We start from the raw sequence: 12,106 nt of genomic DNA, 5'->3' as shown, positions 1-12,106 counted from the left end.
TTCCATGTTTACATGATTCATTTTCTTTTCCTCCCCTTTTCCCTCCCCCCTCCCAAAGCTGACAAGCAAGGTTTTAAAAAACAATATGTGTTTGCATATATACATAGGATCAGGGATGTGCTTGTAATGTTTAATGAGTTCCCCCCCCCAAAAAAAAAACGAGACATTTTTAAGTTTAAACTACATTATTAACATTTTTGCCATCACTTTAAGCCTAGGAGAGTCATAAAATAACAAATCAATCCTGAGTTATATATAGCATTTGAAGATTTTTGAGGTACACATGCTCACACTAAAAAGTGAACAATTGACTCTCAAGTTGGTATGGCTCCAACAGATGCCCAGAAGCCTGCAAGAAAATGAGAACGAGGTTCTAGGATGCTAACATCTTCAGCTGATGAAACCACAAGGTTCTGGTTAAGTTTGGATTATACTAGATTTCCAACAGGAAGATCCAAGGCCCTTAACCTTCATTCCCAGCAGTTCTGAAACAACTGAACATCTACAGTGGTTCTGGAAGAACGTCCACAGTTGACCTTTAGAGACTCCTCTGAAGGAAAGAGTGCTTCAGGAGTTGCAGAGCAGATGGCCGATCATGCTGATCCCTGGGTTAGAAAAGGCAAAATCTAATGAAAAGCAGATTTCAAGTAATATTTTGCCCAATTACTTTGGTCAAGTTCCAAATGTAAGTTTAAGGGACAATTTTTTTTCTCTAAATTTCCCAGTTGTGTTTATTTTGAAAGCTATAAAATAGTCATCAGACCCTAAGTTCTCATTGGACTTTTAGCTGGTATTGAATTAACCTTTAAAATATAGAACTATGCATGTAACTTTTCAGCTGTTTATGTGGGTTTTGGTATTATAAGATTACTTACTTACAAAAATGAGCAATATCGGGGGCACCTGGGTGACTCAGTAGATTGAGAGCCAAGCCTAGAGATGTGAGGTCCTAGGTTCAAGTGTAGCCTCAGACACTTCCTAGCTGTATGACCCTGGGCAAGTCACTTAACCTCCATTGCCTAGCCCCTACTGCTCTTCTGCCTTGGAGCCAATACACAATATTGACTCTAAGACAAAAAGTAAGGGTTTTAAAAAATGAGCAATATGGAAATATGTTTTGCCTGAAACTACATGTATAACCCAGATCAAATCACCTGCCAGCACCAGGATAGGGAAGAGAAGGGAAGGGAAGGGAGGGAGGGATATAAATTCAATCATATAACTTAGGAAAACTTGTGTGGAAGTTTGTTATTACATATAATTGGCAAAAAATAAAATAAAAATATAAAATAAATAAAATAAAAAATGAGAAATATAAAAATAAAACAAAACATAGAATTCTAATTATCTAGAATTGGAAGAAGGATTAAAGTGCATTATTATTGGGGGTTTTCCCATGTGGACCAGGTCACCTTTTTTTTTTTTTTTTAATATTTAAAAGAAAGATTTCAGATGTTTTGTTGTTATTTAGTTGTGTCCAGTTCCAGGTAACCTTTGTGGCCTGTTGTTCAGGGATGTCCTTGGCACAGATACTGGGGTTGTTTGCCATTGCCTTCTCCAGTGTGTCCCCATTTTACAGATGAGGAAATGAGGCAAATAGGGGTTAAGTGCCTTCCCAGGATCATACAACTAGTAAGGATCTGAGCTGGATTTGAACTCAGATCTTCCTTCTGGCTTCAAGCCTGGTGCTCTATCCACTATAGCATTTAGTGTATCAATTCAGTATTTTGGGAAGCAGTGTGGTTCAGTGGACAGATAAAGAGAATACTGGCTTGGGAGTCAGAGGACTTGGATTCAGATCCTATTTCTGGTGCTTGCTATGTGTGTGACCTTGGGAAAATCAATAAACATCCTTGGGCCTCAGTTTCCTTATCTGCAAAGTTTGGAAATTACCTTCTGGTTCTTTCCAGCTCTGGCGGTGGGTTCCTATGATTCTATAACTAAAGGCAGTGAAGCAGCTCCCTTCACTTTCCCCTCCTCTCTCATGAGGGAAGATTGTAATAGCTTGCAAACTCGTCAGTAAGACCAGAAGTTCCCTAAGAATAGACAGTGTATTGTTTTCAGATTAATAAGCATTTACTGTTTGTCCAATTGAATATTTAAACTAAAATTCACTCATTAATAAGGCATTTGGATTGACGTGGTAGGAGCAACTGTTGAGGTTTTACAATTATGGTTTGGTTGTTTTCTTCCTAAATCCAATACTTTTGGGAAAACCAATAAGATAATTAATAATATAACTGATAGAGTGCTTTAATTACAAAGTACTTTGACATATGTTGTCTCATTTGGTCCTTACTATATCCCTTCTTTGTGGATCTTCACACTCCCAGAGGTCTGTTACACCACACTCACTAGCTCTTAAGCTAATATTGTGTTCTGGCATTATTCCTTGTTAAAATAACACTAGCCTTCTTTTGTTTTGAAAGTGAAGTTGCTTACAAAAATGACTTCGTTGAAAATTCTAAAGCACAAAATTTAAAATTAAGATATTTACATAAAAGGATAAGACTAAGCCACCTCTTCCTCCTCCTCCTCCTTCTCAACACTAGAGCCTCCTAGGAATATACCTCATATAGCACTTGACATTTTCCAAGACACTTTCTTCACAATAACCTGGTGTAGTAATTAGCACAAATATCATTTTGTAGATAATCAGAAAATTCTAGATCAAGAGTTGGGAGGGATCTCAGAAGCCCTTTAGTTCACCCTCTTATTTTACAGGTGAGGAAACTGAGGACCAGGGAAAGTCAACTTACCCAGGATCACAAAGTTAATTACATGAGATGGGATATACATCTAGGTGGTCGGATTTCAAAGCCAATCAGAACTCTTTCCTCCCAACCAAGTGGCATAGAGTATTCATTTAATGATAATCCCATTATATCCTTTTACTGTCAAACTTCTGAGAAGGGGTCTAAACATTTTATTTCTCTTTCTTTACCACTTATGAACTCCTTAATTTCCTGCAGTCTGCTTAAAACTATTCTCTTGAAGGATTCGTCAATCAATTGTCCTATTATGCTATTCACCACCCTTGTAACTTCTCTCAACAAAATAGCCTTCCCTAACCACCAGTCCCCCTCTGTGGCCTCATGAGGGCAAATAATGAATCCCCTGAAGTGGTCCCATTATTCTAATCAACACTGCATAATTCCATTGGGCTAGAACCATTGACCATATTTTACTTAATTATAATTTTGAATAGAATGAATTTTGAGTACCTGTCACCACTTCAGGGGATTCATTATTTGGACTTAATGATATATGTAGTCTTCACTCATTGGAATAGGTAAATGGAAGGACTGTCATGCTTTTCAAATTTATATCCCCAGTGCCTAGTTAGCATAATACCTGGCAGATAATAAGCGCTCAGCACTTCATAAATCCTTTTTCATTCATTCAGTTGGCTCTTCTTCCTCCCACCCCCAACTTTAGACAATCCTTTCCGCTTTAATTCTTTTCCTTGGAGAACTCATCTATTTCCATTGCTTCGACAACTGCCTCTGTGATGCTGGCTCCCCAATATTTATCTCCAGCTATGACCTTTCACCTCCGTTCCAGTGCTGGATCTCAGACAGCCTGGGGGGGGACGTTTCCACCAGAACAGAAAAACTGAGCTCCTCATCTTTCTCTCCAAGCAGGAACCCTGCCCCCAATTCACAATTTTAGAATTCTAAAATCCTAGTTCTAAAGCTAAAAAAGGGCATCAGAGGCCATCTAAAGCAACCCCTTTGTATAATATAGTTAAGGAAATTGAGGCGAAAGAGAGCATAAATGAATCACACAAGTTGTATGTGTTGGTTAGTTTTTTCTGAATTGCTCTTCCCTCCCTCCTTTTTATTCTTTGTTCTAAGAGATAGCAAAGCAATGTAGTTGAAAATACATGTGATTTAAAATAAAAACAACGGACACCAATAAAAATTTAAAATCTGTAAAAAAAATATGTCCTTTTGATATGCCCATACAAATAAGCAAAAAATTCCATATTTCTTGAGCTTTTCCCCCTGCCACTCCCCAAGTTTCTTACCTGGTTAAACAGACACGTACAAAGTCTGCCGCATTTTCTGAAAAGTGGTCTGGTAAAGAAGGCATTAGCCCTCTATGAGTGCCAATGTAAAACATTGCTGCCATCCTATCCATAGAAGCTAAAGGTGGTTTTCCCGTGGCCATCTCGAATACAGTGCAGCCAATGCTCCAGATGTCCGACTTCCTTCCATAGCCGGATTCATTGATGACTTCAGGTGCCATCCAATATGGTGTCCCATGCATAGATTTAAGCATTTCACTATGGGTGCCAGTTAAGCTTGCATAGGCTAAACGCCTGGCGCATCCAAAGTCAATCAGCTTTATTATTCCAGTCGGCATGAGCATAACATTATTCCCTTTTATATCTCTGTGTACCACACAGTTCTCGTGCAAATAGGCAACACCTTGGAGAATTTGCTTGGTGTATTTGGAGAGAACCATCTCAGGCAGGGGCCCAAAACGGTTTATAATACTAGAAATGGAGCCACCAGGAACAAATTCCATAAAAATACTTACAAGGTTCTTTTCTAAGCATGTTCCCAAGTAAGCCACAATATTGACATGGTTCAGAACCTTGAGCAGGTCCACTTCTTCTTGCAGTTTCTGGTATTCTCTCTCATTAGCCACCTGATCAGAGGTATCCAAAGCTACTTGTTTGACAGCTATGAGTTGGCCCTGACTTGTAAGGCCACAGTATACCTAGAGGCAAGCCAAATGGTAATCATTAAGCAGGAATCACACAATATTTAGGCATTTTGATAGTCACGTCATTAAGTATTTACTAAGCATTTTTTTAAGCTCTGCCCTTCCTTCCTCCCTCAATCCTTAGTTGAATTCAAAATCTTTGAGGAAAATGCAACTTAAATTATTCCAATGACTGGGAACTGGACCTAGGAGGGGAAGGAAAAATATCAGTTGAAGAAATGTCACCCCTTTTTAAGTGGTTCTTATGAATATCATTGATAAAGTTGTCACCCAAATGCCCCTATAAGATTTAGAGAATCCTGGAGGTCAGATGACTGCTAAGAGACTCACCAAAATTTACAATAGCTGTGCAAAGAGCCTCTCATCTCTTTTTTTAATTTTATTTAATTGATTAATTAAGAAAATTTTTCCATGGTTATGTGATTCATGTTCTTTCCCTCCCATTCTCCCACCCCCCTCCCATAGCCAACATGCAATTTCACTGGATGTTACATGTGTCATTGATCAGAACTTATTTCCATATTATTGATATTTGCACTAGAGTGATCATTTAGTCTACATCCCCAGTCATATTCCCATCGAACCACATGATCATCATATGTTTTTCTTCTGCGTTTCTGCTCCCACAGTTCTTTCTCTGGATGTGGATAGCATTCTTTCTCAAAAGTCCCTCAGAATTGTCCTGGATCATTGCATTGCTGCTAGTACCTCTCATTTATTTTTTTTTTATTTTAATTTTTTTTTTATTTTAAACCCTTAACTTCTGTGTATTGACTTATAGGTGGAAGAGTGGTAAGGGTAGGCAATGGGGGTCAAGTGACTTGCCCAGGGTCCAGCTGGGAAGTGTCTGAGGCCAGATTTGAACCTAGGACCTCCCATCTCTAGGCCTGGCTCTCAATCCACTGAGCTACCCAGCTGCCCCCTCTCTCATTTATTTTTGCTAATTAAATCAGAGATATTTACACAGTTGAAGGTACAGACCCTCAAGACTCCATGAAACTCTGAATTTATACAGAATAGAGACTATTAAATCCTATAAACTTATTATCTGTAGATGGTGTCTATTACAGATCTGTTTTTTGGCTTTTGAGAGTTAATTACTCATCTCTCTAATCTAATTAAGAAGAATTAGGAAAAAGGCAATTAAGAACCAGAGTATTGAATAATGGAAATACTCCCCATTCTAATTTCCCTTTCCACTCTCCAAAAAAGTAGATATTACTCCAAGCAGTCTATGTTAGAGTGCTTCTTTGCTCCTTTTCTGGTTCTATCCATTGCTGGCACAAGTACTCATAAGGGAAACGCAGAAAATCCTGATGTTGAGGTCAAGAATGAAGCTGCGCCCGTCTTGGGACACCAAACATTATTGCCCTTTGACGTAAGTAAGCATTTATTAAGTACCTGCTAGGACCTTGTACCCTACAAGGGGTTCAAAAACAAGACAAAATCCCTCCCCCCAAGCTTACATTACACTGGACCTTTGATAGTTTCTGAATTGCCAATTAATTTATGGAATTATTTATTGTGTCTAAGGGAATGGGGGACCACAAGGGAGGTCTCTCTGGGTCAAGTGGGGGGGGGTGAGAGGGTGGGCATGCATACTTAGTCTTTGGATACTTTCCAGGAAAGATCACAATAGCAGCAAGCAAGGATTCATGCTTTAAGCCCACTTTAGTTAAGCATGGAAAGTTCTGAGACAAACAGTCCTTGGGGGAAAGGGACAGAGGCATGGGGATGGGGGACAGGGTGATGTAGGGAGGCAGGCAGGGTAGAAAAGAGGATGGAGAGGGGGCAGGAGGTTGGGGGGCAACTACTAACTCTTATCTGTGCCGCAGATTGAATGTTAGATCATTAATGTCTATCAGCAGTACTTTCGGATTTAGTTCATTTGCTGGTGTTCTGCCCATCTTACTAAGTATGTCTGGAGCTTCTCTGAGGCATCTGGACCTTGAGCAGTTGGCAGAACCAAGGGGCCTTACAGTAAAGCCTCGCTGGCTTCCCCCTAGCACATAGTCTCAGGAAATGGCTTTAATTCATTTATGGGACAGTTTCCAGCGGCTCCTACATTCCCCTGATTTATGAGACAGGCTGCAAGTAACAGTTATGCTTCCTCAACTTATGAGACAAACTGTGGATGACTTCTGTTGTCATGTGGTCAGTCAGCCATGTCTGACTCTTCATGGCCTCATTTGGGGTTTTCTTTTTTTTTTTTTTAATAATTTTTATTTTTTATAAAATTATCCATGGTTACATGATGGGGTTTTCTTGACAGTGATACTGGAGTGGTTTGCCACTTTCCTTCTCTGGCTCATTTTACAGATGAGGAAACTGAGGCAGGCAAAGTGAAGTGACTTGTCCAGAGCCACGCAGTAAGTGTCTGAGGCCAGATTTGAGCTCAGGAAGAGGAGTCTTCCTGATTCCAGGGCCAGCCCTGCACCACCTCACTGCCCCAGGTTCCCTTTGCAATCTTACTTCCTATCAGTGTTACTTTATATAAGCCACTTATAAACTTATTATACTAACTAGAAGGAGAGGGAGTAGTCAGGGGGACCAGAACAAAAGGCAAATTTTTTTTAAAAACCCTTACTTTCTGTCTTAGAGTATTGGTTCTAATACAGAAGAGCAGCAAGGGCTAGACAATGGAGGTTAAGTGATCTGCCTAGGATCACACAGCTAGAAGTGTCTGGGCTCATATTTGAACCCAGGACCTCCCCCATCCCCATGCCTTTGCCTCTGCACCCTTTTCTCCCAAGGACTGTTTGTCTTGGAACTTTCTGTGTCTGACTAAAGTGGGATTGAAGCATGAATCCTTCCTTGCTGCCATTGTGACCTTTCCTGGAAAATATCCAAAGAATTGACTAGAGCCCTGATAAGATACAATTTTTAAAATATAATTTCATTTTTTAAATATTTTTTCATGGTTACATGATTCATGTTCTCTCCCTCCCCTTTCCCCAACCCCTCCCAGAGCTGACAAGTAGTTCCACTGGGTTAAACATTCAAAATCTATTTCCATATTATTCATTTTTGTAAAAGAGTAATTTTTTAAAACAAAAACCTCAAATCACATCCCCATATAGGCGAATGATAGATCATATGTTTTTCTTCTGCATTCCAATAAGATATAAATTAAAATGGATCGTACATAGAACAGACCTATGAACAAGATCATGGTAACACCATGATAAGGGGAGCTGGTGGTCTTTCTGAGTCTTACAAAGGTTAAAGAAGCACTTTCTGAGAAGGGGAAAGGATCTGCTTGTACAAAAATATTTCTAGCTGCTCTTTTTGTGGTGGCAAAGAATTGGAAACTGAGGGATTATTCCTCCATCGGGAAATGGCTGAGCAAATTGTGATATAAGACAATGATGGAATACAATTGTGCTGTAAGGAATGAGGAACAGGATGATTTCAGAAAGAACTGGAAAGATCTATGTGAACTGATGCAGAGTGAAATAAGCAGAACCAGGAAAACATTATACATAGTAACAGCTATATTGCGGGATGATCAACTGTGATGACCCAGGACACTTCTGAAGGACTTATGACAAAGCATGCTGTCCACCTCCAGAGAAAGAACTGCTGGGAAAGCAAATCAAAGCATATGATTTTTTCAGTTGTTAATTTGGGTTTATGTTTGGGGGTTTTGGTTTTATTAGATTACTCACTTACAAAAATGAACAATATGGAAATATGTTTTACATGATAATACATGTGTAATCCAGATTGAATCGCCTGCCAGCCCTGGGAAGGCAGAAGGAAGGGAGGAAAAGAGGGAGATACGTTCAATCACATAACTTAGGAAAACTTGTGTGGAAATTTGTTATAACATGTAATTGGTAGTAAATGAATAAATAAATAATTTTAAAAAATCATTTTCTGAAACTTTCTCTTTGGGGGCTCCAAGGGTCTGATATTAACTGTAACTTACCGTGCCATATGCACCCTTCCCAAGGATTTCCCCTTTGGTCCATAGAATAGGCTCTTCGTGCTTTAAACTGTTTTCAGAAAATGGCTTTTCATTCAAGTTGAAAAAAGGCTTTTCCTTGTCAGATAGCCAGAAATTGTTACTGTACTTCTGGTAAAAAAATAAGAAAACCATGACAATACACAATTATGGACTAAGGAAATGGGAGCTGCCTCCCTAATGTTGGCCAAAGGAGCATACTTACTGTGGCTGGCTTCTTCAAAATCACTGGTGCTGGTGCAGCAAAGTGGCACAGTGGGTAGAGCACCAGGCTTGGAGAAGGGACAACCTGGGCTTGAATCTGGCATCAGACACTTCCTATCTAGGTGACCCTGGGCAAGTCACTTAACCTTGTTTGCCTAGCCCTTGCCCTCCTGTCATGGAGTGGTGAGGGTTTAAGACAGAAAGTGATGGCTTAAGGGGAAAAAAAAATTCCTGGGAGTATTTTGTTCTGATTCTGGCTACACAGATTTCCCAACCAGTGAACTCAAATGATTTTTCAAGGATCTGCTTCTGATGTATTAGCTGTATTTATTCTGTGGCACACTTTGATTAAGGAGTCCATCATCTGTCTGTATTCTGTGTATGAAAGGCAAAGCAGTATGGCAAAATGCTGGTCAGAAGCACTGGGGTGAAGTCCTGCATTATATTCTGGGCAAAATTCACTTCATTTCTAGGATGCTCAGCATCCTTATGGAAACCTGGGAATGACAAAACCCTACCACCTCCTTCACTCTGCTGAAGTAACATTTGCAAACGCACATTGTAGGCTATGAAAGCAAGACTTTTAAAAATTATTGTAACAGGGAGCTGGCTCAGAGAATTCTGAGTTCATATCTAGCCTTCTTTCTACTGTACCATGTCCTGGGCTTAAAAACAAAACATATACAAAATCAGGATAATAGATTTTGAGACAGAAAGGAACCTTAGTGATCATATATTCCAACCTTACTAATTTTACAGTTGAGGAATCGGAGGCCAGAATGGTTAAGGAATTTGCTAAATTTTCTACTGGTAGGAGGACACCTAAGTGGCTTAGTGGACTGAGAGCCATACAAGGTCCTGGGTTAAAATCTGACCTTAGACTCTTCCTAAGTATATGACCCTGGGCAAGTCACTTAACCTCCATTCCCTAGCCCTTATTCTTCTTCTGCCTTGGAACTAATATTTAGTATTAATTCTAAGATGGAAAATAAAGGTTAAAAATTATTGTGTGGATGGAATTTGAAGAGACAAATCTGTAACCACTGCAGGCAAAAGGGTCAGGAGAATGAGCCACTACGATCCATGGAGGACATACATGTCTAGATGTGGGATTTGGGGCAAGCTGTTTCCCACAGTTTCATCTATCAAATAAGTAATGTGGGCTTCTTAAGAAGTAGTTCTTAGTGGGCAGCTGGGTAGCTCAGTGGATTGAGAGCCAGGCCTAGAGATGGGAGGTCCTAGGTTCATATCTGGCCTCAGACACTTCCCAGCTGTGTGACCCTGGGCAAGTCACCCCCATTGCCTACCCTTACCACTCTTTTGCCTTGGAACCAATACACAGTATTGACTCCAAGATGGAAGGTAAGGGTTTAAAAAAAAAAAAAAGAAAAAGAAGTAGTTCTTAACCTGCTTTGTACTAGGAACTCCTTTGGCAGTCTGGGGAAGCCTTTGGAACCCTTTTCAGAGCAAAATACATTAGATTACAAAGGAAACCCACGATTTAAAATATAGTTATCAGAATATTTTTAAAACTGTGTTCATGGACCTTGGGATAAGATAGCTTAAAATATGATCACCAAGATCCCTTTTCCAGGCCTAAAACACCATGATCCATTGTATAGTGATAAACAGCTTCCTTCATCAGATTCTCAACTGTAAAACTGGTAAGGTCAGAATACATGATCTCTAAAGTCCTTTTTCCTCAAAATTCATTATCTTAAATTTTGTATATGGTTTGTTTTGAAGTCTAGAACATGGTACAGTAGAAGACTAGATATGAACTCAGAAAATTTGAATTCAAGTCCAGCTTTGCTACTTACACCTCAAGTTGTCCACACTCACCAACCTTCATCATTATTCAGCTATTGTCAGGAAAGGGACTGAGGAAGTCATCCTAAAGCTAGGGGTCCGGGGCAATCATCCTGTCTCTCTTGGTGCTAGGAACTCCTCTGAAGTGACCTTCAAGGAATAAAGGAAGTTTCTTTCCATTCTAAGCCTATTAGCTGTGTGACATTGGGCCAGTTCCTTTACAGAAATTATGGGATTTTAAAGTTTGATGGGGTTTTTGTTGTTTTTGCTATTTTGTTTGTTTGGATTCATCTAGCTATTTCTAAACTTCCAAATAAAAGGAACATCAAAACAAGGACATTTTGTTTCAAGAGTTGTTTCATTATTTCATTATATTGTGGAGGTAAACTATTTTGTATGATGGATAGAGTGCATAAATTAAGATATTTTTTGTAAAACAAAATTTCATTTTCTTGTGGATTTATGTAATTATTTCAAAACACTTTGTCTTCATTTAGGATTGATCTCTAATTGGCAATGGGTCTTAACAATCTGACTTTAAGATTCTTTTCCCCTTAAACTAACAAGCTGTTGGTAATTTGTGAAAAATGCTTCAGTGTATCAGAGAAAATGCTACTTCAAGGAACCATAGTGCTCTGCGATCATTCTATTATTTATTTAGCTGGATTTTGGTTTGTTGGAGACCAGATCTCTCTATCTTGCTAGGCTTGAAGTATAGCTGCTCTTCCCAGCCTGACCCCATTGTTGATCAGTATGGAAGCTCTGGCCTGCCTCATTTCTGATGTAAGATGGCCCATATGGTGCCATCACCCTCTTCCACTGTCCATAATGGTGCCAGGTCTAGTTTGGATATCTGATTGGTTTTCGTCTTCCTGCAGCTTAGAATTCTGAGCTCCTTAGATACCTGACTCTCAGCCTTCCCCATTGCAAGGCTTATAGGTAAGCACCACCACCCCAGCACATTTAGTTTAAAAATTCAGATTTTTGTACAGATTTTACATAGTAAAGTATAAAAGTAAGAAAACCAACTCAAAACCACCAAGATTCTTTTAAATTCAAAATTCTGTAATTGCAAGTCTTTCTCTGGAGTCTTTGATTTAATCTAATGGTTACTAATAGGGTAATCTAAGAGCACATAAATGCTAATCTCAAGTGACCAGCATACATCCTCTTCTAAAAACAAGTGGTTTTGTTTGTTTGCTTTATGGTGTCCCATGATATCCCTATTGAAACAGCTAAATAGCATAGTGAAAAGGAGACTAGACTTGGAGAAATACTTCAAATCCTGCCTCAAACACTTAGCTTTTGTTACTCTGAGTAACTCACTTTATTTCTGACTCAGTTTCCTCTCCTGTAAAATAGGATAATAATAGCATCCACCTCCCAGGCCTA

The 12,106-nt window shown here is 39.3% G+C and overlaps 1 protein-coding gene across 1 annotated transcript in view; it reads right to left on the bottom strand.

Annotated features, from left to right (window-relative positions):
* The window catches only part of MAP3K19 (mitogen-activated protein kinase kinase kinase 19), an 81,082-nt gene that overhangs the window by 8,862 nt on the left and 60,114 nt on the right, over window positions 1-12,106 (bottom strand). Inside the window, exons 9-11 of the mRNA XM_044669133.1 lie at window positions 8,666-8,812; window positions 4,031-4,728; window positions 1,894-2,036 (exon numbers count right to left, since the gene is read on the bottom strand). Coding sequence (XP_044525068.1) covers window positions 1,894-2,036; window positions 4,031-4,728; window positions 8,666-8,812 — 988 coding nt within the window. The remainder of the gene's footprint in view (window positions 1-1,893; window positions 2,037-4,030; window positions 4,729-8,665; window positions 8,813-12,106) is intronic.

The sequence above is a fragment of the Gracilinanus agilis genome, chromosome 3 (assembly GCF_016433145.1).
Source record: "Gracilinanus agilis isolate LMUSP501 chromosome 3, AgileGrace, whole genome shotgun sequence".
NCBI lineage: Eukaryota > Metazoa > Chordata > Mammalia > Didelphimorphia > Didelphidae > Gracilinanus > Gracilinanus agilis.
This window is presented reverse-complemented; position numbering and strand designations above follow the sequence as displayed.